General features: G+C 39.0%; 2 protein-coding genes across 9 annotated transcripts in view; one reads left to right on the top strand and one right to left on the bottom strand.

The window, feature by feature from the left end:
• Positions 1 to 21,499, top strand: part of Adat1 (Adenosine deaminase, tRNA-specific 1) — a 278,918-nt gene that overhangs the window by 146,265 nt on the left and 111,154 nt on the right. Inside the window, exons 1-2 of one of the 3 annotated variants that reach the window (XR_011017862.1) lie at positions 11,346 to 11,459; positions 11,548 to 11,730. The exons of 1 other annotated variant lie outside the window; for it this stretch is intronic. The gene's annotated coding sequence lies outside the window, so the exon portion shown is untranslated. Of the gene's footprint in view, positions 1 to 11,344; positions 11,460 to 11,547; positions 11,731 to 21,499 lie in introns of those variants that run through there. One more of the 3 variants, XR_011017861.1, reaches the window with a different exon arrangement.
• The window catches only part of LOC136864784 (uncharacterized), a 91,635-nt gene continuing 83,992 nt past the window's right edge, over positions 13,857 to 21,499 (bottom strand). For all 6 annotated transcript variants that reach the window (XM_067142165.2, XM_067142169.2, XM_067142166.2 and 3 more), the window contains one exon: positions 13,857 to 14,609. In XM_067142165.2, coding sequence (XP_066998266.2) covers positions 14,370 to 14,609 — 240 coding nt within the window. In that variant the 3' untranslated portion in view covers positions 13,857 to 14,369. The remainder of the gene's footprint in view (positions 14,610 to 21,499) is intronic.

Below are 21,499 nucleotides of genomic sequence, written 5' to 3'. Positions count from 1 at the left end.
AAGGAATTTGAGATTACTTTTGGAACACTCATGTCCGCAGATTTAACAAGAACTTCTGTGAAATCTTGAACAATGGTATTTATGTGCTTAGAAGGGATATCATTTGGAGGGGTTAAGTCTTTTAAGTGATTATTGACTGTCTGCCTAAATTTCGTCCAATCTGCCTTATTTAAGTTCCATTTAGAGTTGTTAATAAATAAGTTGACAGAAGAAATTTCATTATTGATTAGTATCGGGATGTGGTCACTATTTCCTTGGAGTGTTGAATAAACAGACCAATTGAAAAGGGTTGCTACGTCCGGTGTGCAGATGGTTAGGTCTATACTACTACAGGTGCCGTGGGCTATGTCAAAGCGAGTTGGAGCAGTAGAGTTCATTAGAATTAAGTCAAATTCATCAAGTATCTTTTCTATCTCTTTTCCTCTTGCATCAGAACTATGGCTACCCCATAACGTTTTGTGGCTGTTGAAGTCACCTACTAGGATGAATGGTTTAGGTAGTTGGTGGATAAGGTTTCGTAGATCGTCACCTTGAAACTAGTAACTGTTTGGAATATAAACATTGCAGATACATAGAGAAGGTGGTAGATGGACTGAAATTGCTACAGCTTCCAAATTAGTGTTAACAGTAATTTCTTTGGCATGGATATTGTTTTTTTATATAAGTAGCTACTCCTCCACTCGCATGATTCACATTAGTTCTATTTCTGTGGTAGACACTGTAGAGTCTTAGATTGGCAGCAAAGTCGTTCTGAAAGTTTGTTTCTTGGAGACAGATAACAGATGGTTGGTGTTTGTTTATTAGGAGTTGTAGGTATTTTAACTGTGATCGATAACTGTTAAGATCCCATTGGAGTAATGTTGTCATAGTAATGATCAAAAGCGGAATGAGGTTTATCTCCATTGTTATACTGGGAAGGAATTGTCGTCACTGGAATAGTCTGGCGTTACATTGATATGGGTTGGGTCTTCACTTTGACTGGCGGATTTCAGTAGTTTTTTTACTATTCTGGTGCTTTTGTTTTTTAAGCTTTTATCGGTATAGTAAAGATAGAGTTTTTGAAGGGCTTTAGCAAGACCTTCTATGTCTTGTGTGTAGTTTGAAGCAATTTCTGATATGTCCTTGGCACCAACTGTATTTTGAAAGGACTGGAGCTGTAGGTGGCTGAGGGGGAATATTGATGGGTCGGCTTCCTGAACTTGTTTTACTGGCAGTGTGATGTTTGGGACATCACTGAATATTTTTAATTATTGAACTATATATTTAATTGATAAGATGTATATATTTAATCACTGATAGGTCATTTTTAAATTAATATGTATATATATATATATATAGGGTTTTATCATCCATTTCAATCATCATTTCATTTCTTTGTATCGCGGCTATAACGTATTCTGAACGAACAAATTATTGGGTAAAGTATTTCAACATCACGCATATTTATAACTTGCAGTAAATTTTCCAATAGCCGTTGTGAGGTGACGAGAGTCAGCAGGCTAATTTCAGCCCAGTTCCAGGGAAAGTACGTCATCGAGGTTACGAGAGATATTACCCTCTCCACCGCATGAAGAGACAGTTGATACATTATTAACACCCACTTTTCAATCTCAGCTTCGGGACGCTTTATTTCAGCGGGAAAGTTCAGCCTATGTGAATGAACGTAATGAAGCAACGTGATGGATCCACAGCAATACAATGGAGAAGGGATGAGACCTCGAATCTTACTGGACCATGTGATATGGCTGATGGAAGGAGACTTTTGAGCCGATATATACCACCGACAAGGGCTGGAGAGGAGATTCGGACATTCGGACTTTCTCATTTATATTCATTCATACTCTTACTACGATTCTACGTCTACACATCGGAGAAGATTTTAACTTAGTTCACTTCGCATCTGAGTATATTCTACTCAAAAGTTACTCTCATTGGGACTTGTTATCTCAATGACGAGAGGTAGTCAACGGGAGACCGGCGTTGACTAGTATTGGGCAGGAGAGCTTTTATTATGAATTTAGCTACGCTACTGTTCCGTAATACGGAAGAATACAAATGTATTCTCTCCATGAACATAACCCATGGTGGTTTTGCACTTAAAATTAGGACTCATTACGACTTTATGTAAGGAGTACAGTAGGAAGTGTTAAGGACAGGAAATGTAGAAGTAGGACTGGAATCCAACAACAGAGAAGGCAGCCGGTGCGAGATCCACATATCATCAGCTTCAAGACAACAGAGTCTACATATGGTGAGCTTATGGCATAAGTTACTGCAAGTCTTCGCGCAACAGTTCATTTTTAAAATTAATTTCATTCAATTTTTCTTTTGCTTCCGTAAGTTCAGATGTCGTTAAAACGCCGTTACGTCACGTTTTTCATCTTAATAAATAGCTGTTCTAATTTGTATTTTATGAAATGATTATTAATGATCCTTAAATTCCAAGTTAGTGTACTTAATGATTTGTGTTCCGTTCACCTCACCCCTGGGAGTTTTTTGAGTCTCATTACGCATTATTATTATTATTATTATTATTAATTATCTACTTTTGTTTTCAAGCCATAAGCTTGAAGACTGGCGCCCTTGGGATACTGTTTATGGAGAAACAATGACATATCATTTATTTATTTTAATATTAAAGTGACCCGCCACGTTATAATTTTGTCATACATCTGTGGGCCAAGTGGGTACGTCACATATTGTCGCCACAACTGAGGGGCTCGTAAATCATTAAGTACTGGTATAGAAGGATAAAATCAGTAGTTTGGGGGTAACTGTTGTGTATCCACAGTATATTTTTCTTGTGTGTTTGATTTTGGGGGTAACATGGCTGAGCAAGAGGAGAAAGACATGACGCTGCGTAGTGGACACGTGCTGAAGGGTAGTACTTTAAGTAATTCTAAGGAAGAGTTAGATAAATGTGCAGAGGAGGAAACTGATATTAGGAGCGAAGATAGCGAAGGGAATAAGAGTAGGAATGACGAAGTTACGTTAGATTCAGACGATAGTACGATGGGGGGCGAGGCGGAGGTTAGCCCTAACAGTGAGGGTAATAATAATCAGTTACTTGAAATGATGCAGTTAATGTTAAGTAAGATAGAGGATAGTAAATCTGAAATAAAATATGAAATGGAACAAAATAAATCTGAAATAAAAAATGAAATGGAACAAAATAAATCTGAAATAAAAAATGAAATGGAACAAAATAAATCTGAAATAAAAAAGGAATTGGAACAAACTAAATCAGAAATTAAAAATGAAGTAGAACAAACTAAACGAGAATTAAGTAAGGCATTGAATGAACACAAGGTCGAAGCTAATAAAAGGATGGACGAACATAGCAAACAGTTACAAGAATTATTTAAACAAAATGAAAGATTTAACAAGCAGATAGAGGAACAGAAAGAGACAACTAAGCAAAACAAACAAGAGGTAGAAAAGAAATTTGTAGAGCAGAGGAGTGAGTTGTTGGGATTAATGGAAAAAGAAAGCAACAACACTAGAAAGGAGTTAGAGACACAGGTGACAAGTATTAATAATAAAGTTGAGATCCAAAAGGAAGAAATAAAAGAATTTAAAGATCAGGTACAAATCAAGATCGATACGGTTAAGTGTATAATAGAAGACAACACTAGGGAACAAAGAGAAAAGTTTGCGATGGTAGAAGGCAATACAGTGGAAATTAAGACGTTGAAAGAAAAACAGAACACTGTAGTGAATGAAATTGAAAGAAGAGATAAAGATGTAGAGAACCGGATAGCGATGGCAGAAGCACGCATACGACGAGAAGAGAAAGGCAAGGTAACACTGAGAGGCAAAGTCATGGAGGGATTTACAGTAAGGAAATCGAATTACCGAAGTTCAATGGGAAACAAACTAACCCACTAGAATTTCTGAAAATAGTAGAAAAACGGTTTGGGAAACGGACTGAGGAAGGGTTTATGGACTGGGAAGAGGCGATCGACATTATTGATCATGCTTTTGTGGGAGAGACGCGTTCCTGGTTTTCAGTCTATAAAAGTAACATGAAAAGTCTGGAGGAATTTAAGACGAAGTTCACAGACAAATACTGGAACGAAAACGTTCAAAGCCGTGAAAGAGAAAGGGTAGTATTTGGGAAATTCAAACATAATGAATGTGTCTCTATGACTGAGTATTTTTTGTCACATGTTATGATTTGCCAGAATTTAGACGGAATCACGGCTGATTCAGATGTAGTCAGACTACTGTTACGACATTTTCCAGACAGGGTACGCGAAGCAGCGTGTATGCAAAGTATTAAAACTATTCAGGAAATGGAGCAGTTATTAGGGAGTTTTGATGCACTAGGAAACATTGGGCATAGAACAGGAAACTCACATAATTTTGTTCCTCATAGTGAACCAAGGGACAATAGGAGGCAGCCAAACTACGAGAATCGTAATCAGTTTCAGCCAAGGCATAACGGTAGGGGTGGCGCACCTGAAAATAGATCGGGAAATGCCCAACAAGTCAGAGGACAAGTTACTAACGAGCCAAGTGTAGGTACACGATCGCAACCTTTAAACTAAATGCAGGCTGTAATGATGGGTCAGAATTCCAGCCTTACCAGGAAGTAGTTAGGAATTGTGTTGTGAAACTATTGCCATATGACCTAGATGTTAAGGAAGACCTTATGTGTGAACCAGATAATTATTTAGATTCGGGTGATGAAGTGATTAATCCTGTGGTTCAGTTAGAAGTTTGGGGGGCGTATGTTCACGCGTTAATTGATACTGGAAGTCAGAAATCATGTATTAGTTCAGAATGGTATGACTCTTTAGTTAAACAGGGTATTATGATGGAAGAGATGCCTGTTAAGTCTACATTCATTATTACAGCTGTTCGTAAAAAGTCGAAACAAATATGCAAGCAGGTTGCAGTGCCGATTTGTATAGAGTGTTTTATTTCAGTACAGGTATGTTTGGTTATTCCTCACCTTGTATTTGATCTCATCTTGGGATGTGACTGGCTGACTTTAAAATCGGCTCAGCTAGATTACGATGATGCAACGGTAAATCTGAAGTGGGATAACAAGTATGTCAAACTAGAACTGAAAAATGAAATTCAGAGGAAAACGAATGTTTGTGCTATGTGGAGTGTTATTGAGGTTTCTAGATATGAGGAGAAACCCAGTGAGGGGTTTAATTTATGACAGTTGTGGTTGAAAGAGGATCAGAAGGATGCCTTATTTGAAGCTGCGAGTAACAGTATATTAGAGGAAGTCCAGAGGGACGAATTGTTGGCAGTGTTATGTGAACACGCTGAGACTTTTTCTAAGAAACCCGGTAAAACACATATTTATGAACATTCTTTTTCAGTGCTGGATGACAGTCCTCTCAGCGGGCCACGGTATGCTATCCCACACAAATATGCCAAGGCAGTTGACGATCAGATACAAGCTATGTTAGCTGATGGGATAATTGAAGTGTCTAATAGCCAGTATGTAAATTCTTTAATCGTTGTGCCTAAGAGTGATGTGAGCGTCAGACTTTGTATTGATGGGAGAGAGATGAATAGACGTATTTGTACTGACCAGTTAAAATCACAGACTATTGAAGAGTTAATTCAGGGCTTTGAGGGTAAAAAATGGTTTTCATCTGTTGATTTAAGAAGTAGTTTTTGGCAGATTCCTTTGAGAGTGGAGGACAGGCCTCTGACAGCATTTAGTCATAAGTACAGCTTGTATCAGTTTTAGCGCGTTCCCTACGGGACTAGTTCTGCAGCCTTAATTAGAGCATTAAATATTGCATTAGGTGATGATACAGGTGATTTCGCCACGGTTTTTATTGATGATATGGCTGGAGTTTTATATCAAGGACCTTATCGTATACATAAGAAACTAGGACCTTGTGCTTCTAAATTATCTGACGGTGATTGCATTTTATTGGGTTCATTCAACATTCGGAGTTTACGTAAATATATTACGAGTCCGGTGGATTTTCCATAGTGCTGGAATATAGGTCAGTGAGCCAGGCCACGCTTATCTCTTATATAATATACACCTGTCGCAGCGTGGAGTGACTGCTCTCTGGTAGGTGGAGTTTCCCAAGTTTTGTTTTGCTTGCTACACGATGTGTGTGTATATACGATTGAAACGAGTTCATTACCAAGGTTACGTCTGTTCTCTTTATGTAATGCCATGTATGGGTAATCTAGTATTTGATTTTATATAACGAGGATCATTAATATTGCAGTTTAAAATTTGTAAATTCCCCGTAGACTATATTATGTCCCCATAAAGACTTGCAATAATTTTACCCTAGGCTAAAACCACGTGAATGTGTTAGCGTGTGTAAAGTGATAGTCATACAGCAAGAACGTATAAACACTTGAAAGAGTAATACGATGCATTTTGTTTGTGTAAATTTTGTACAGATCTAAATTGAATTGTCAAGTATTGCATACACTGGATTCATAAAATCAGCAAGAGATGACGAACATTTGAGAAAGTGAGACATCAGAAACTCGCTAAGTTGTAATATTGTGTTTTAATGGAAATTTTGAAGTGTTATATATTATTTGTTATTAAGTTGTAGGTGGAATCATCAAGTTGTAATTTTGTAAAATAGTGTTATGTTGTATACAGTAATGAATGAATGTACAGTGGTTTTGAAAACAAGTGAAACGTAAGTGGCAAAGTGTGGGTGTGAGCCCTCAACGAAGTACTACTTGTTTCAGGCTCAGAGGAGCGAATGTGATGTTTGGGACATCACTGAATATTTTTAATTATTGAACTATATATTTAATTGATAAGATGTATATATTTAATCACTGATAGGTCATTTTAAAATTAATATGTATATATATATATATATATATATAGGGTTTTTATCATCCATTTCAATCATCATTTCATTTCTTTGTATCGCGGCTATAACGTATTCTGAACGAACAAATTATTGGGTAAAGTATTTCAACATCACGCATATTTATAACTTGCAGTAAATTTTCCAATAGCCGTTGTGAGGTGACCAGAGTCAGCAGGCTAATTTCAGCCCAGTTCCAGGGAAAGTACGTCATCGAGGTTACGAGAGATATTACCCTCTCCACCGCATGAAGAGACAGTTGATACATTATTAACACCCACTTTTCAAACTCAGCTTCGGGACGCTTTATTTCAGCGGGAAAGTTCAGCCTATGTGAATGAACGTAATGAAGCAACGTGATGGATCCACAGCAATACATTGGAGAAGGGATGAGACCTCGAATCTTACTGGACCATGTGATATGGTTGATGGAAGGAGACTTTTGAGCCGATATATACCACCGACAAGGGCTGGAGAGGAGATTCGGACATTCGGACTTTCTCATTTATATTCATTCATACTCTTACTACGATTCTACGTCTACACATCGGAGAAGATTTTAACTTAGTTCACTTCGCATCTGAGTATATTCTACTCAAAAGTTACTCTCATTGGGACTTGTTATCTCAATGACGAGAGGTAGTCAACGGGAGACCGGCTTTGACTAGTATTGGGCAGGAGAGCTTTTATTATGAATTTAGCTACGCTACTGTTCCGTAATACGGAAGAATACGAATGTATTCTCTCCATGAACATAACCCATGGTGGTTTTGCACTTAAAATTAGGACTCATGACGACTTTATGTAAGGAGTACAGTAGGAAGTGTTAAGGACAGGAAATGTAGAAGTAGGACTGGAATCCAACAACAGAGAAGGCAGCCGGTGCGAGATCCACATATCATCAGCTTCAAGACAACAGAGTCTACATATGGTGAGCTTATGGCATAAGTTACTGCAAGTCTTCGCGCAACAGTTCATTTTTAAAATCAATTTCATTCAATTTTTCTTTTGCTTCCGTAAGTTCAGATGTCGTTAAAACGCCGTTACGTCACGTTTTCATCTTAATAAATAGCTGTTCTAATTTGTATTTTATGAAATGATTATTAATGATCCTTAAATTCCAAGTTAGTGTACTTAATGATTTGTGTTCCGTTCACCTCACCCCTGGGAGATTTTTGAGTCTCATTACGCATTATTATTATTATTATTATTATTATTAATATAATAAAATTCTTCCGGGCTGTTATGCCGTGGTCCACTCCTCTCGCTTCTCCCAGACGTTTCGACTACTGCTGCGGTAGTCATCTTCTGTGGCGTCGTGTAGATACGCTCTCCTGTATCCCGCTGGCGACTGCAAAAGTTGTTTGGGAAGCAGCTGTATTTATATGTAAGTGTGTGGCCTCCAATTGGTTCGCGCTGTGCAAACCGACATCTGATTGACTATCTGAAAGCACGACCTCCGATTGGGTCGCGCCGAGCAGCTTGACGTTTGGTTGGTTATCTGAACACACGACCTCTGATTGGTTCGCGCCGGGCATGGATTCTGACTGGGTCGCTCCGAGAAGTCTGTCGTCTGATTGGATCTCGGAGTGCACGACCTCCGATTGGGTCGTGTCGAGCAATGGATCCTCTGGTTGGTTGACTGTAATGTCCCTGATCTTAGTAAACTTCGGCCGTACGTTATATAAAGGGGTGTACCAGGCCTTGCTGAGTTCCAATCAGACGACAGACTTCTCGGAGCGACCCAGTCAGAATCCATGCCCGGCGCGAACCAATCAGAGGTCGTGTGTTCAGATAACCAACCAAACGTCAAGCTGCTCGGCGCGACCCAATCGGAGGTCGTGCTTTCAGATAGTCAATCAGATGTCGGTTTGCACAGCGCGAACCAATTAGAGGCCACACACTTACATATAAATACAGCTGCTTCCCAAACAACTTTTGCAGTCGCCAGCGGGATACAGGAGAGCGTATCTACACGACGCCACAGAAGATGACTACCGCAGCAGTAGTCGAAACGTCTGGGAGAAGCGAGAGGAGTGGACCACGGCATAACAGCCCGGAAGAATTTTATTATATTGACACCGGCCGTGAAAGCCTTCATACATTAATAATTATTATTAATTATCTACTTTTGTTTTCAAGCCGTAAGCTTGAAGACTGACGCCCTTGGGATACTGTTTATGGAGAAATAATGACATATCATTTATTTATTTTAATATTAAAGTGACCAACCACGTTATAATTTTGTCATACATCTGTGGGCCAAGTAGGTACATCACAGCAAGAGCATATCACTTATTGATTTTTGCGTGTCTGTCTTGGGTTTCTTGGAAGTGTGATTTGTCTTACAGTTTTCGATTTGTTCAGGAGAGGCCAGTATGGATTTGTTGCTATCAGGAGGATTTGGATTAGTTGTTTCACTGCTAGCTAGTGAAATTGGCCTTTTACATCCAGGAAAATTCACTGTTGTAGGGGTGGCGTATGTTTCCATAGGTGCTGCAATTTCTCTCTCAATTTGAATTCTGGAGGAGGGAGGATCATTACGGACTTGGCTAAGTGCTAAGTCAGGGTTGGTCATTGAAGTGGCTTCTTGAGTAGGCCTATCTTTTGGGAGTGAGCTAGAAGAACTAGAAGTACCGATGTCTGTTTTGGGGTTTTCGATCTGTGACTTTTGTGAAATCTCTTGGAGCTGAGGAAAATTATTCGAAGAGGATTCATCTTTTGGAAGCGATACGTTGTTAGGACAATCTTTGGCCAGATGTCCTTCGGTATGGAAAAAAAAAAAACAAGTGGGTGAGTCGGATGATAGGTAAATCCAGTAGTTTGTACCATTGTATTAGAGATGAAGACTTTGATAAACTCCCCGAATCCCTTCAGTTTGAATGTACATTTGTCTTCGAAAGCTTAAAAAATGGGAGAATCCTGGAATTGACAAACCTGCTCTGATTGGGGTAATCCTAGACATGATTTTCACACAGAGTTGTAACAATTCCTCTTCAATAACATAGTTTGGGATCACAGGACAGACGTTGGATAATATAATACGCTTGTTTTTTGGTAGAAGGGGTCGTATTTCCAGTGAAACAGTGTTTGTTAAGATCTTAGGGTTTGTCAATATCAGATCTTCGACATTTTTCTTACTAGAGAGAAAGATGCATGTCCTTTCGTTCGATATACGTGAAACAATTACATGTGATTGAAAATGAAAACCTACAACCTGTTTTCCAGTCAATGACCGGGTCAGGGATGGAATGAATGAAGCAGATATAGGCTATTAGTACGATGGGGTCGCCACTCCCAAAGTGATTTATTTACGACTGATAGATGCTATGAAATGAGAGTGGAGTGTGTTGCTGGAATGAAAGATGACAGGGAAAACCAGAGTACCCGGAGAAAAACCTGTCCCGCCTCCGCTTTGTCCAGCACAAATCTCACATGGAGTGACCGGGATTTGAACCACGGTATCCAGCGGTGGGAGGCCAACGCGCTGCCGTCTGAGCCACGGAGGCTCCTTACATGTGATTACATGTGTAAAATTAAAAAACTGCGACTAAGTTAATTCCGGACAAACCTAAAAAATCGACTATGCCGCTTTCACCTACACAAACCCAGGCCTATTTCAAATCACCAACCCCCTAAAGAAATACGACATCAACATCGCCCATAAAACCCGACACACGAACCGTAATGTTTTTCTCAATTCAAACATAGTTAACAGTAATCACACTAAATTCTCGAACTCTGGTGTCTATAGACTTAAATGTACTCATTGTGATTTTTCATACATCGGACAAACCGGACGCAGTTTTTTTGGACTAGGTATCTTGAACATTACAACGCCTCAAAACACACCAAAAAAAATATTCCGCCATGAGTATTCACATGGAAGAAACCGGCCACAGTTTTACGACGATTGAAAAAGTTCTTCAAATCCTAAAATACGTCAGTAAAAGCAAACTAATGACAGAGTTCGAGAACATTTACATATCCTTGGACCAACATTTCAATGGAAATCAAAACTTAAACGAAATTTCAGAAATCAAAAGCCCATTAATTGAGAAAATCCCAGAATTACTCTTTCTTTTTTAAATATAAATAACAACAACTTTATGAACATTTTTAATTATCCAACCGCTAAGAGCATTTCCTCAGTAACAACAGTTACTACTCCACCCACCGGGCGAGTTGGCCGTGCGCGTAGAGGCGCGCGGCTGTGAGCTTGCATCCGGGAGATAGTAGGTTCGAATCCCACTATCGGCAGCCCTGAAAATGGTTTTCCGTGGTTTCCCCATTTTCACACCAGGCAAATGCTGGAGCTGTACCTTAATTAAGGCCACGGCCGCTTCCTTCCAACTCCTAGGCCTTTCCTATCCCATCGTCGCCATAAGACCTTTCTGAGTCGGTGCGACGTAAAGCCCATAGCAAAAAAAAAACTACTCCACCACCCTCCCATCTGATACCCCCTCCACGAACATCTAGCGCGTCTAAAGAATCAGCTACTTCCCCTCCTCAGATGACTCACTCCCCGCCTCTACGTGTACACACATATAACACGAGAAGCAATAACAAAGCCGCTTGTCAGTTTGCCTCACGCAACTAACGTCAGCGGACACTCCCTTTCTATCACAGCAGGTAAGCTTCCTTTTCAATTTTCTTTCTCTCCCTTTTAATTTTCGTCTTAACATGGCCTCAATTTCCCCTTTTTTCTTCTTCTTTTCAGATTTAAAAATTTAAAGTTCATGCTTTCAACATTCTCCACACGTCACATACCGGTACGGACATATTCAGTGCCTACAATATTATCTGTCTCAACTCAACACAATTCACTAGAGGCAATAACAAGTGGCCTGCCTTGTCCTATTCACGCTGTTACCGCTAGCAAATATTTTCACCGGTCTAATGGGTAAGCTTTCCCCTTTTACTATTTCCATCACTTTTTTATTCTCGTTTTAAACATTACTTCACTCTTCCATTTTTCTGTCTTTTCAGATTTCAAACTTCAAGTTTATACCCAACAACTCTACAATTAATCCACGCTTCAAACATCGAAGTCTTTTTAATGTCTACTATTACATCTTTTCTAATTTAATAACCCTTATGATTGTTTTTACTTTTCAGATCATCAATATTCATTGTACTTTATGAAAAATTCTTTATGCTAATCGTTATACTATGTTACAGTCTAATTTTAATACTATACAACTACTTATATCACAATTTTACCATTCTTTTAATATAACGACATTTTTAACCATTTAAATAAACTCAGGGCCCTGACCTTAGGCTTTGTTATTTATAGCTGATGATGTTCGCAAAGACAAACGAAACATGTCCTATTAACCAATGTACCTCATGAATATTTTATAAATAATTGAGTGCATTATCCTTGTATTGAATAGGTGGTTATAAAATAAAAAGTTTTTAACTTTAATACGTGAAACAAACAGAATGTTGCTAGGGGTTGTAAGTTTACCTATAGCTATACCTTGATACTGATCCCGTCATGAGATTCGATTACAATAGCTTGTTCTTTGGAGGGGTACAACTGTATTGCAGCAGAATAGCTTAACCTTGAATTACGTTCGTTACTAGGCCTACTTGTGACGGTTGTCATTTGGTTACCTGATGCACTGTTAGGATGTGGAGGGTTATTTACGGTGTTATTATTTGTTGGTTTATTTGGCGTCTATTGAGGAAAAATATCATTGATTTCGATAGATGCCGACCTCTATCAACAGAGGTGGCTATTTTGAGTGGGTCAACGAAGGGTTTTGGGTTATCTGTATAGTTCTTCACTTCTTACAAAGACCACGGAAATAATGTCAGGTATCTTACTTTCAAGAATGTAGTAGGTGATCTAAATATTTACTTCTGATCACTTTTACACTAATGTAACGATTACGAACCTCTATTATATAGCAAAACTTGAGCAAGGTAATTACTCGCGAACATCAGTCACTGCCTTCTCGATCCTCTGATAATTTTTTTTGTTGTGCGTGAGTTTTACTGATAGCCATTTTCAAAAGTTGGCAGGTATGGGTATCGATGCAGGAATCTTGTTAAGTAAAAGGGGAACGTTAGCTTTTTGAACATTCACTACGTTGTAATCTGCAAGCCTTGAGCCGCAGTCACTTGGTAGTTCCAGGCCCTTCAGGGCTGTTGCGCCATTGGGATTGGTTTGGTTTTATTCTCTTACAACCTGTGTACAATCATTTGTAGGTACCATACAAGCTGTTTTATCATTCATAGTAGTCTCCTAGGTTGTCTGGAGTTTGTTGCCATACGTGAGAAAGACTGAAAATACCATTGGCTGCACGAAATCAGTCCACGTGTGCTACCTCGCATCAAATTTTTTGTATGAGGTCTTGTTTGTTGGCAAAGGGTTTTCCACACAATGGCTGCTTCACTTTGGGAATATGATCGAAGTCATACGGACCTGGATGAACGAACGCTGCTCAACTGTGGTCACACCCATTATGCACTGCTATCATCAGGCAACTGACTTGCTGAGAATGATCATGGCCAGAAATGATTCACCCATGCCCCATCTGCCAGAAACATTACAAAGTTCAAATAAAGTACTTTCAAATTTATATGTCATGCCTGGGCATTGGCACAGTTTCGGGAAGTAAAAACAAGTCTCAGTAACTGTAAGGTATGAGGAAAAGAAATCGTTCTACAGATGACCAGCAGGACTTAGGATATATATCTTTTTCTAAATTTTTATTTTTGCTATTGGCTTTGTCGCACTGACACAGGTAGGTCTTTTGGTGAAGATGGGAAGGAAGTGGTCGTGGCCTTAATTAAGGTACAGCCCCAGCATTTGCCTGGTGTGAAAATGGGAAACCACGGAAAACCATCTTCAGGGCTGCTGACAGTTGGGTTCGAACCCACTATCTCCCGAATACGGGCCGCACTTAAGCGGCTACAACTATCGAGCTCGGTCCTTGGGATAATTAAGGAAAGCTGTATATCCTTGGAAGGATCACACAAAATAGAGCATGGGAGGTAATAAGTAGACATCACATGTAAAAATGAAACATTTTATTTCCAAATTTCATCTACAATATACATTATTGGAAAATGCTCCTTTATTAAAATGTAAAAAATTAATGTAAAGCTGCTATTGGAATTCTTTTATCCCAATTAATCAGAATCCAGCATTCAAGTGATCAGTGACATTAGCAACAATTATAATTTCATAAAAGTGTTGCCAACAGTAAGATTTTGCAAGCTAAAAAACATATTCATCAGTGAATACATTTTAAAAGAATGTTCTTTTATTACTATCCTCTTCTCCTGAGAGATTAATACTATACCTTCTAAAGGGCTACCCAATTAGCTCCATCTAATTAAAATAAAGTATTGAAGTACTATGTATAAAGGATTGTGCAAGCTGAAAATATACGAATTTCAAGGCCGGTGATAAAGAACATTGTTCAGAATAATCATTGGCGTTGCATAATACTAAGAGACATACCCTGCTTTTTCAGCGCAACAGTTCTAGTAATGAATTTAAATGAAACTAAAGCACTCTACACATCACAATGGATAAAATTCCAGCCTAGCTTGCTGAGTCACGAATAAGAGGTTGAGTTGAGAATCCAGACCCACGTTTTCAACCCGGAGGAGTTTAGCATGCTGGAATCCAGGGAACCGTGCCATCACTGCCGTTCCCGACACTCTCATAGCTTGGGGATCAGGTGCTGACTGCAAGACTACATGGCATGTCACATCTATGTGGATGTACTTCACCAGTGTGTTGCCCTTCTCGCCTTTCACCTGCACAAAATAGAAGAATGAAAATCAGATACTGTTTTAGTGTTAAAAGAGCTAATATATCTTAAAGCAATAATGAAGAATGAGGATCTTTTCATATGTATTTCAAACAGTTGTCAACGACATAATTTGGGGCCGGGGGGGGGGGGGGATTAGGAAAATGAAAAAGGAAGTCTGAGTATTATGTATATTATTATCTTGGCATTCACGTGAGATGTGGGAGAACCATAGAAAAAGTCGTCTAGGATAGTGGAGAGTTTGTGTTTTTAATACTGAGAAAAACTAGTTACCATATTTACTCATGTATTAGACCCCTTTTTTCCCCCCCACTTTTGCAGCCAAAAATAGTAAAGGGGGTCCAATATGTGATAACGTCAAAATTTTGTGCAGCGAACATATGACTTCTAGGTTATAAAGAGCTAAAATTGTAGGTGTAAACATTCTATACGTACTATTATTTAACAAACTTAGAATGTATTGAAGTTATACTGGCTATTTTCGTCAGAAGGCAGTATTTCTAAACGTAAAAAGGCGGTAAACGGTGAACACGACTTTTAGGCCTACGGTACATATAAAAACTCGCTACGAAGATTCGTCTCACTTCATACTCGATCCTGTAGAAGAAAGGGATATGGGTATCGTGTTATATAATTAAATATTGATACAAAAGAACTTAATGGCCAGTCATTTGTCTCTGTCAGTTCAGCAGTAGGCCTAGCACACAGTAAACCTGATCACTGCTTTCATTTGAATTATCGCCTTGCGCCGCCAACTTCCCTGCCTTGCTACCGGCGTGTCTGCATTCTACGCGACATCTTCACTGCTATCTCTCGCCAGTCGCGTCAGCCATGCTTCATTCTCTTCGATCCATGTACTGCAATCAAGAGCATACAAGGTCCCGTCTTTTTGAACCTTTTAAAAATAATTTCGTTCCCGACTATAGAGTCTATAAACAGTGTAAATCTATTCCCAGATGGTCTCCGATATTCCCAGTTGGTGTATATGTAGCAGATGCCACTCCTTCCGAATAAAGAAGTGCTGTAGAAGACATGCCAAACCATCAGCAGATAACAAGTGTATGTTATGAGTTGTACTTCCGAATGTAATACATAGTAATAACTGCGGCTGCTGAAATATAGACCCTTATTTTTAAGTACATTTCATGCTTGTTCTCTGTATTTATCACATCAGGATTTGCGTAAACAGCTGTCTATGAGATAAGACAGACCACACTGTTTAGGTTAGGTATATTATCGCCTTGATAGTGCCACAGACGGTACTGCCAGAAGTTCAACGGAAAAAATAAATAACAGGAAAATATACCACCATTTATAGATATCTACAGGTGTAAGATGTACAATATTATAGGTTAGGATCCACCTTTCAATACTCCGTAATAAGATGGTAAAAAGTAGTTACAACCTGTTTAATGGGACCGGTTTCAACACATTTTAAGTGTCATCATCAGCCAATTTGCGAAGATCTTAAAACAACTAGCACATTGAATACAGGCAAAAAATTAACATTGTATCATAACGTAGCAATTCAGTAAATGTAATTGTGTTTTGAACATTTACTGAATTGCTACGTTATGATACAATGTTAATTTTTTGCCTGTATTCAATGTGCTAGTTGTTTTAAGATCTTCGCAAATTGGCTGATGATGACACTTAAAATGTGTTGAAACCGGTCCCATTAAACAGGTTGTAACTACTTTTTACCATCTTATTACGGAGTATTGAAAGGTGGATCCTAACCTATAATATTGTACATCTTATTTCTCTATTCAATACGGAACAATAATGAAGTTTTTAACTTTAAATCTACAGGTGTGGCGGTAATGCGTTTTATTATCATAATGTTTAATTTCATACGTTTGTTGTTTTTTTTTTTTATTAAAACATACCCTAGTGTGTTTTGTTTGGCGTGTCTGAAAATCGTTTCAAGTTCGTGGGGACATAAAATTATTATCATTATCATCATTATTATTATTATTATTATTATTATTATTATTATTATTATTATTATTATATTTGTTAGGTACGTTGGCGAGTAAAACAATCGTATTAATTGGATAGCTTTTATCACGTTTTAAAGTTGCTTCTCTCCAAATGTACACCTATATTGGTCTGAGTTATGAGATATTAAATGACCACTTTATTAATGATCTCGCCTGCTGTATAAATAGCAACAACTGTGAACATTTCTCAACTAAAGTAAACTCGTTTCCTCATCCCGAGGTGGTACAGCTCTTTTTAGACACACTCCCAGTGGAGGGGAGTTACATGTACAGCCTTTACCGCATATCAACCTTCCTGCCATTCGTAAATCTCTGGCAGTACGGTACCAGGAATCCAAGTCAGACCCCCGAAAGCAGCAACTAATTGTGCTAACCATTACGCTGGCGGACATTATTAACTACAGAACACAGATACATAGCACGACTGATACACGCTTGCAATGCGCGGGTTGGACACGAAGCTAGGCCTATTCATCTATTTGTGCAACGTCAGAGCTACAGTAGACCTACGCTACAGAGGCGGACATTTCTTAACTGCGAAACACAGTTGTACCACATGGATTTGACGCATTTTTATTGCGTAGGTCATACGGACGAAACTATTCACAAATTTGTGCAATGTCATCAGAGCTGCAATAAGACTTGCACCCGCTTCGAAGCAGAATCGTCGTCGTTCTGCGACGAATTACGTTGGGGGGGGGGTCTTATAGGCGAGATTTATTTTTTCTTTTTCTCGAAAAGCCAGGGGGTCTAATATACTTGTAAATACAGTATCTTTAAACTAGTCTTAAATTGGTTGCAGGGCTAGGAATTTAACATGGGAAGGTATAGCGCTAATCTCTAGACTACAATGGCATCCAACTAACATTCATCAAAATTTTCCAATATGAAGCTAGAAATTTAAGTCCCAACTAAGATACTGATCAATAAAACATGTACAGACTGAAACAGTCTTATTTATACAGGTGGTTATTTTACTTTATAACACAAGAACTCTTGCTCATTATTTTTGGGCCTTTTTGTCTGTTTCGATTGTACAGGTATTTAAGGAGTAGGACAACACTGGTTAGAATATCATTACACCTTTAATGTACAAAACAATGCAGATAGAAACAAAACATTTCATATGACCTCACTTATTTATACATCAGTAATACAAACAACTAAACAAACATTTTCTGTGATAGAAGAATTAATACTCACTGGCATAAACTTTGACCTTTATTACGGCCTTAAGACATCCCAGTATAGAATTTACTAGCCTTTTACAGACAGTGGGGTAAATTTTTTTTCTATTCCTCTGCCACAATTTCCTTTAACTGACGTTTAGATTGTATGTGCCTAGAACGAACCAGTTTTTTCAAGTGAACCCACACATGTTCAATGGGGTTCAGATCTGGGGACTGGATAGGTATTTTGAGCTGCTTAGGAACACTCCATATGAGCCATTCTTAACACATGCCAGGGGTACGTTTAGAATAATTGTCCTGGAAGATATACGAGGGTAGAATTCCCATCTTTCGAGCGCTCTGTTTCACATTTTTCTGCAATACTTCAAGACAGCCCTGTTTTTCCACGACTCAGCCAATAAAGTGGAGGGTACCAACACCTTTCGATGACATACACTGTCCCTCCCCCCCACGAGAATGGAACCACCCCCATGTTTTCAACGTAGGTGTGGTATTATTACGCTCATTCGCAGTATATGCCTTCCTGCATACTCTGCGGTTCCCATCTGGTCCAAAAATGTTAATTTTGGCCTCATCAGACTAAATAACTGTCCCAGAAATCTTGGCTCCTATTTTCATGCATCTTGGCAAACTTCATTCGAGCGACTTTACTTTTTCGACTTACAAATTGCCTTTTTCTTGCTCATCTTCCGTGATATCCATACTTCCAAAGTACTCTGAACAGCCTGGCTGGAAATGTTCTTTCTCAACAGTGTTTGTTAACTGTCAGATTTCTGGAGCACTTATTTTCGGATATTGCCTCACTTGTTTAACAATGGAACGCTCTTGTCTGTCATTTAGTTTCTTCTTTTTAATTCTTGGCAAATTCTTTGTTGTGCCATTGTACCAAAGTTTAATTAAGCACATAATTAACTGTAGAGTGCGGTTTGTTTACTTCTCGTCCAATTTGTCTAAGGCAGCAGTGCCCAAATGCTGCACAGTTCGCAGTGTGTACAGTTACCACACACTGACTTTGCACACGTGAAGAGTTTCGTAGGGGTGTCCGCTCTCGGGGAGAGGGAGATAATGTGGTGGGGAGCACTGACCGTAGGGGTGGCCAGGTGTATTGTACAAGTCTGGCGGCTAGGGAACGTACCATACATGGTTCAAGACAGTGGTTCGTTGTAAGTGCTGATGCAGACGCATTGCACTACGGAAAGCACATTAAAAGTGAGAAGCAGCGGCAAAAATTTGCAATCATTTAAAATGGACTGGGAATTGCAGTTCTTTTTTTACGCCCGAGGGAAGCAATTCTAAATGGTTATTATGCCATCGGACTATTGGCGGACACTGGAAATGTACTGTCGAGCGTCACTATAATGGTGTACATAAAGAAGAATATGACAAGTTAGTATGCAAAGAACGATAAGCAGGCCTTAGGGATCTGAAAATACATTATTGCATTTAGCAGGCAGATTCCGACATACGTTAAACATTTGAAAACATATTTTAAGATCCAATCTTCTGTGGCTCACAACCGCAGTATGTTTAATAGTGTCCTCTTCTCGTACTTCCAGGAAGATTATCTTCACATGCCGGCATTAGGAGCTAGTTACAACACAACGCTGAAAATTGAGATTCGGAATGCCATTTGCAGATGGCGAAATGGTGAAAGAGTGCTTGGTTGACAGAACAGAACTTCTCTGCCCCACAGAAGCCAGTAAGTTTGGAAATGTCTGCCTTTCCTGCCAAACAGACATGTTGAATCCGTGCCATGGCTAGTGGTGTACGTTGACAATTAATTAATGCTGTGAAGGATTTCTTCGCGTTTTCAATCACTGTGGATGAGTCCAGAGATATATCAGATACTCCACAGTTTGTTTTTTCTTCCTAGGAGTGGACAGAAACCTCCGCATTACAGAGGACCTTTTAGATATGGTGTCCATTACCACCACCACCACAGGTATAGACATCCTTAGAGCTGTGTGAGACGTCATCGATGCGGCCTGTTTGGATTGGAAAAAAAAAAATCGGTATTGGTGACGACGGATGGTGCACCGGCAATGCGAGGCAACAAAAAGGGATCCATTGCCTTGTTACGAAATAAACTTGGGCGCAATGAGACAACGTTTCCCAGCGTTCATTGCATTTTTCACCACCAAGCGCTTTGTGCGAAGTCAGCCAATTTAGGAGATGTCGGTTTAAAGTGTGTGCAACAACTTCCATAAGGTCCCACGGCTCGACGCACCGGCAGTTTAGGAAATTTCTGAGAGGAGACGAAGAGCATGATATTATGTACCACAGCGACGTCCGTTAGATTAGCCGCAATAAGGTTTTAAGCAGGTTTTTTGAGTTAGGACTTGCTATAGTTAACTTCTTAAATGAGAAAAACAACCATAAGTCAAAATTAGAAGATCCCCAGTCGATAGCACACCTTAACGTTCCTGGTTGATACAGTGGAACCTCAATATCTTGAATCATCTCGAGAGCTAAATTTTATTTCGAGTTATCGAAATTTCGAGATGTAGAGAATACAGTTTTTGAGCTTGTGTAATTGAGTCCTATGTATCTATGGGCTTATACTGAATACATTACGTTAACAGTATTTAAAAATATTCAAACAAACTCTCGTTACGGCATCACTTTAATTATAACCCTTATTATAGTAACTTTTTAGAAGACAGAATATAGTACATACAGCAGTGAAACAAGAAAAATACCTCCGGTAACACCTTTGGAAAAATCTGTTAGTCTCCTCTGTTACCTCTGTTTCCTCCCTTCTCATTGAAACTTTGTCAATACCACACAGCCGAGATCCGTAAATGGAGCTTGTCATCCGCGATATTGGGGGTTGCTTTCGTACGTGACCGGTAATTCACACCCGATAAACAGTGAGGCTTCACTGATTTTTCTATCATTAGAAGTTTTAGTTTTTTGGTTTCCGCCATATTAGCTTCCAGCATCACTGTAAACCTTTCTTTACTTCTCAACGGTAAATGCTGTATTGCACAGTTAATGTTGCATAAAATTAGAGTTCCAAAGTACTTTTTGCTTCAAGGGAGAAAATGTTTGCTTCAAGTAATAGAGAAATAAATACACGTGAAGAATAGGACAAACGGCTGGGAAATTTAAGTTACTTCGAGATACTGATAATTAGAGTAATGGAGGTTCGAGATATCGAGGTTAGACTGTATTATCAATCATACGAATGCTTTCAACGTTGCTATGCACAGTAAAAATAATGTAATATCTGATATGGTGGAGAAATTGGAAGTGTTTTATAGAAAACTTGTACTTTGGAAAAGCCAGCTCAAGTGCGGGAACGCAGCACTTCTTCCAAGATTGTACTCTGTTCGTGAATGTGTTGCATTTGAAGAGTATGTTTCTGTATTCGTAGACATCAAGAAACAATTTGCAGAACGGTTCCTCTTCTACAAACATTTGCAAGACCCTTCGCTATTTCAGTCAATGATCCTCTTGTTCACTTGCAGATGGTACTTATCCATCTCTAGTCTACCACATGCCTTCGAGATAAGCTTTTCCTCATCAAAAGTGCGAAAGAATTTTACGAACATTTCCCATGAGTGGACTTTCCACACCTCCATTACGAGGCTGCTACAGCTCTTTCAATATTTGATTCAACATATGTTTGCGAGAGGTTTTTTTCTGTAATGAAACTTCACAAGTCACTATGTGCGAGATCA

The sequence above is a fragment of the Anabrus simplex genome, chromosome 2, assembly GCF_040414725.1.
Source record: "Anabrus simplex isolate iqAnaSimp1 chromosome 2, ASM4041472v1, whole genome shotgun sequence".
NCBI lineage: Eukaryota > Metazoa > Arthropoda > Insecta > Orthoptera > Tettigoniidae > Anabrus > Anabrus simplex.
The sequence above is the reverse complement of the archived record's forward strand: the minus strand, read 5'-3'. Positions and strand labels throughout refer to the sequence as shown.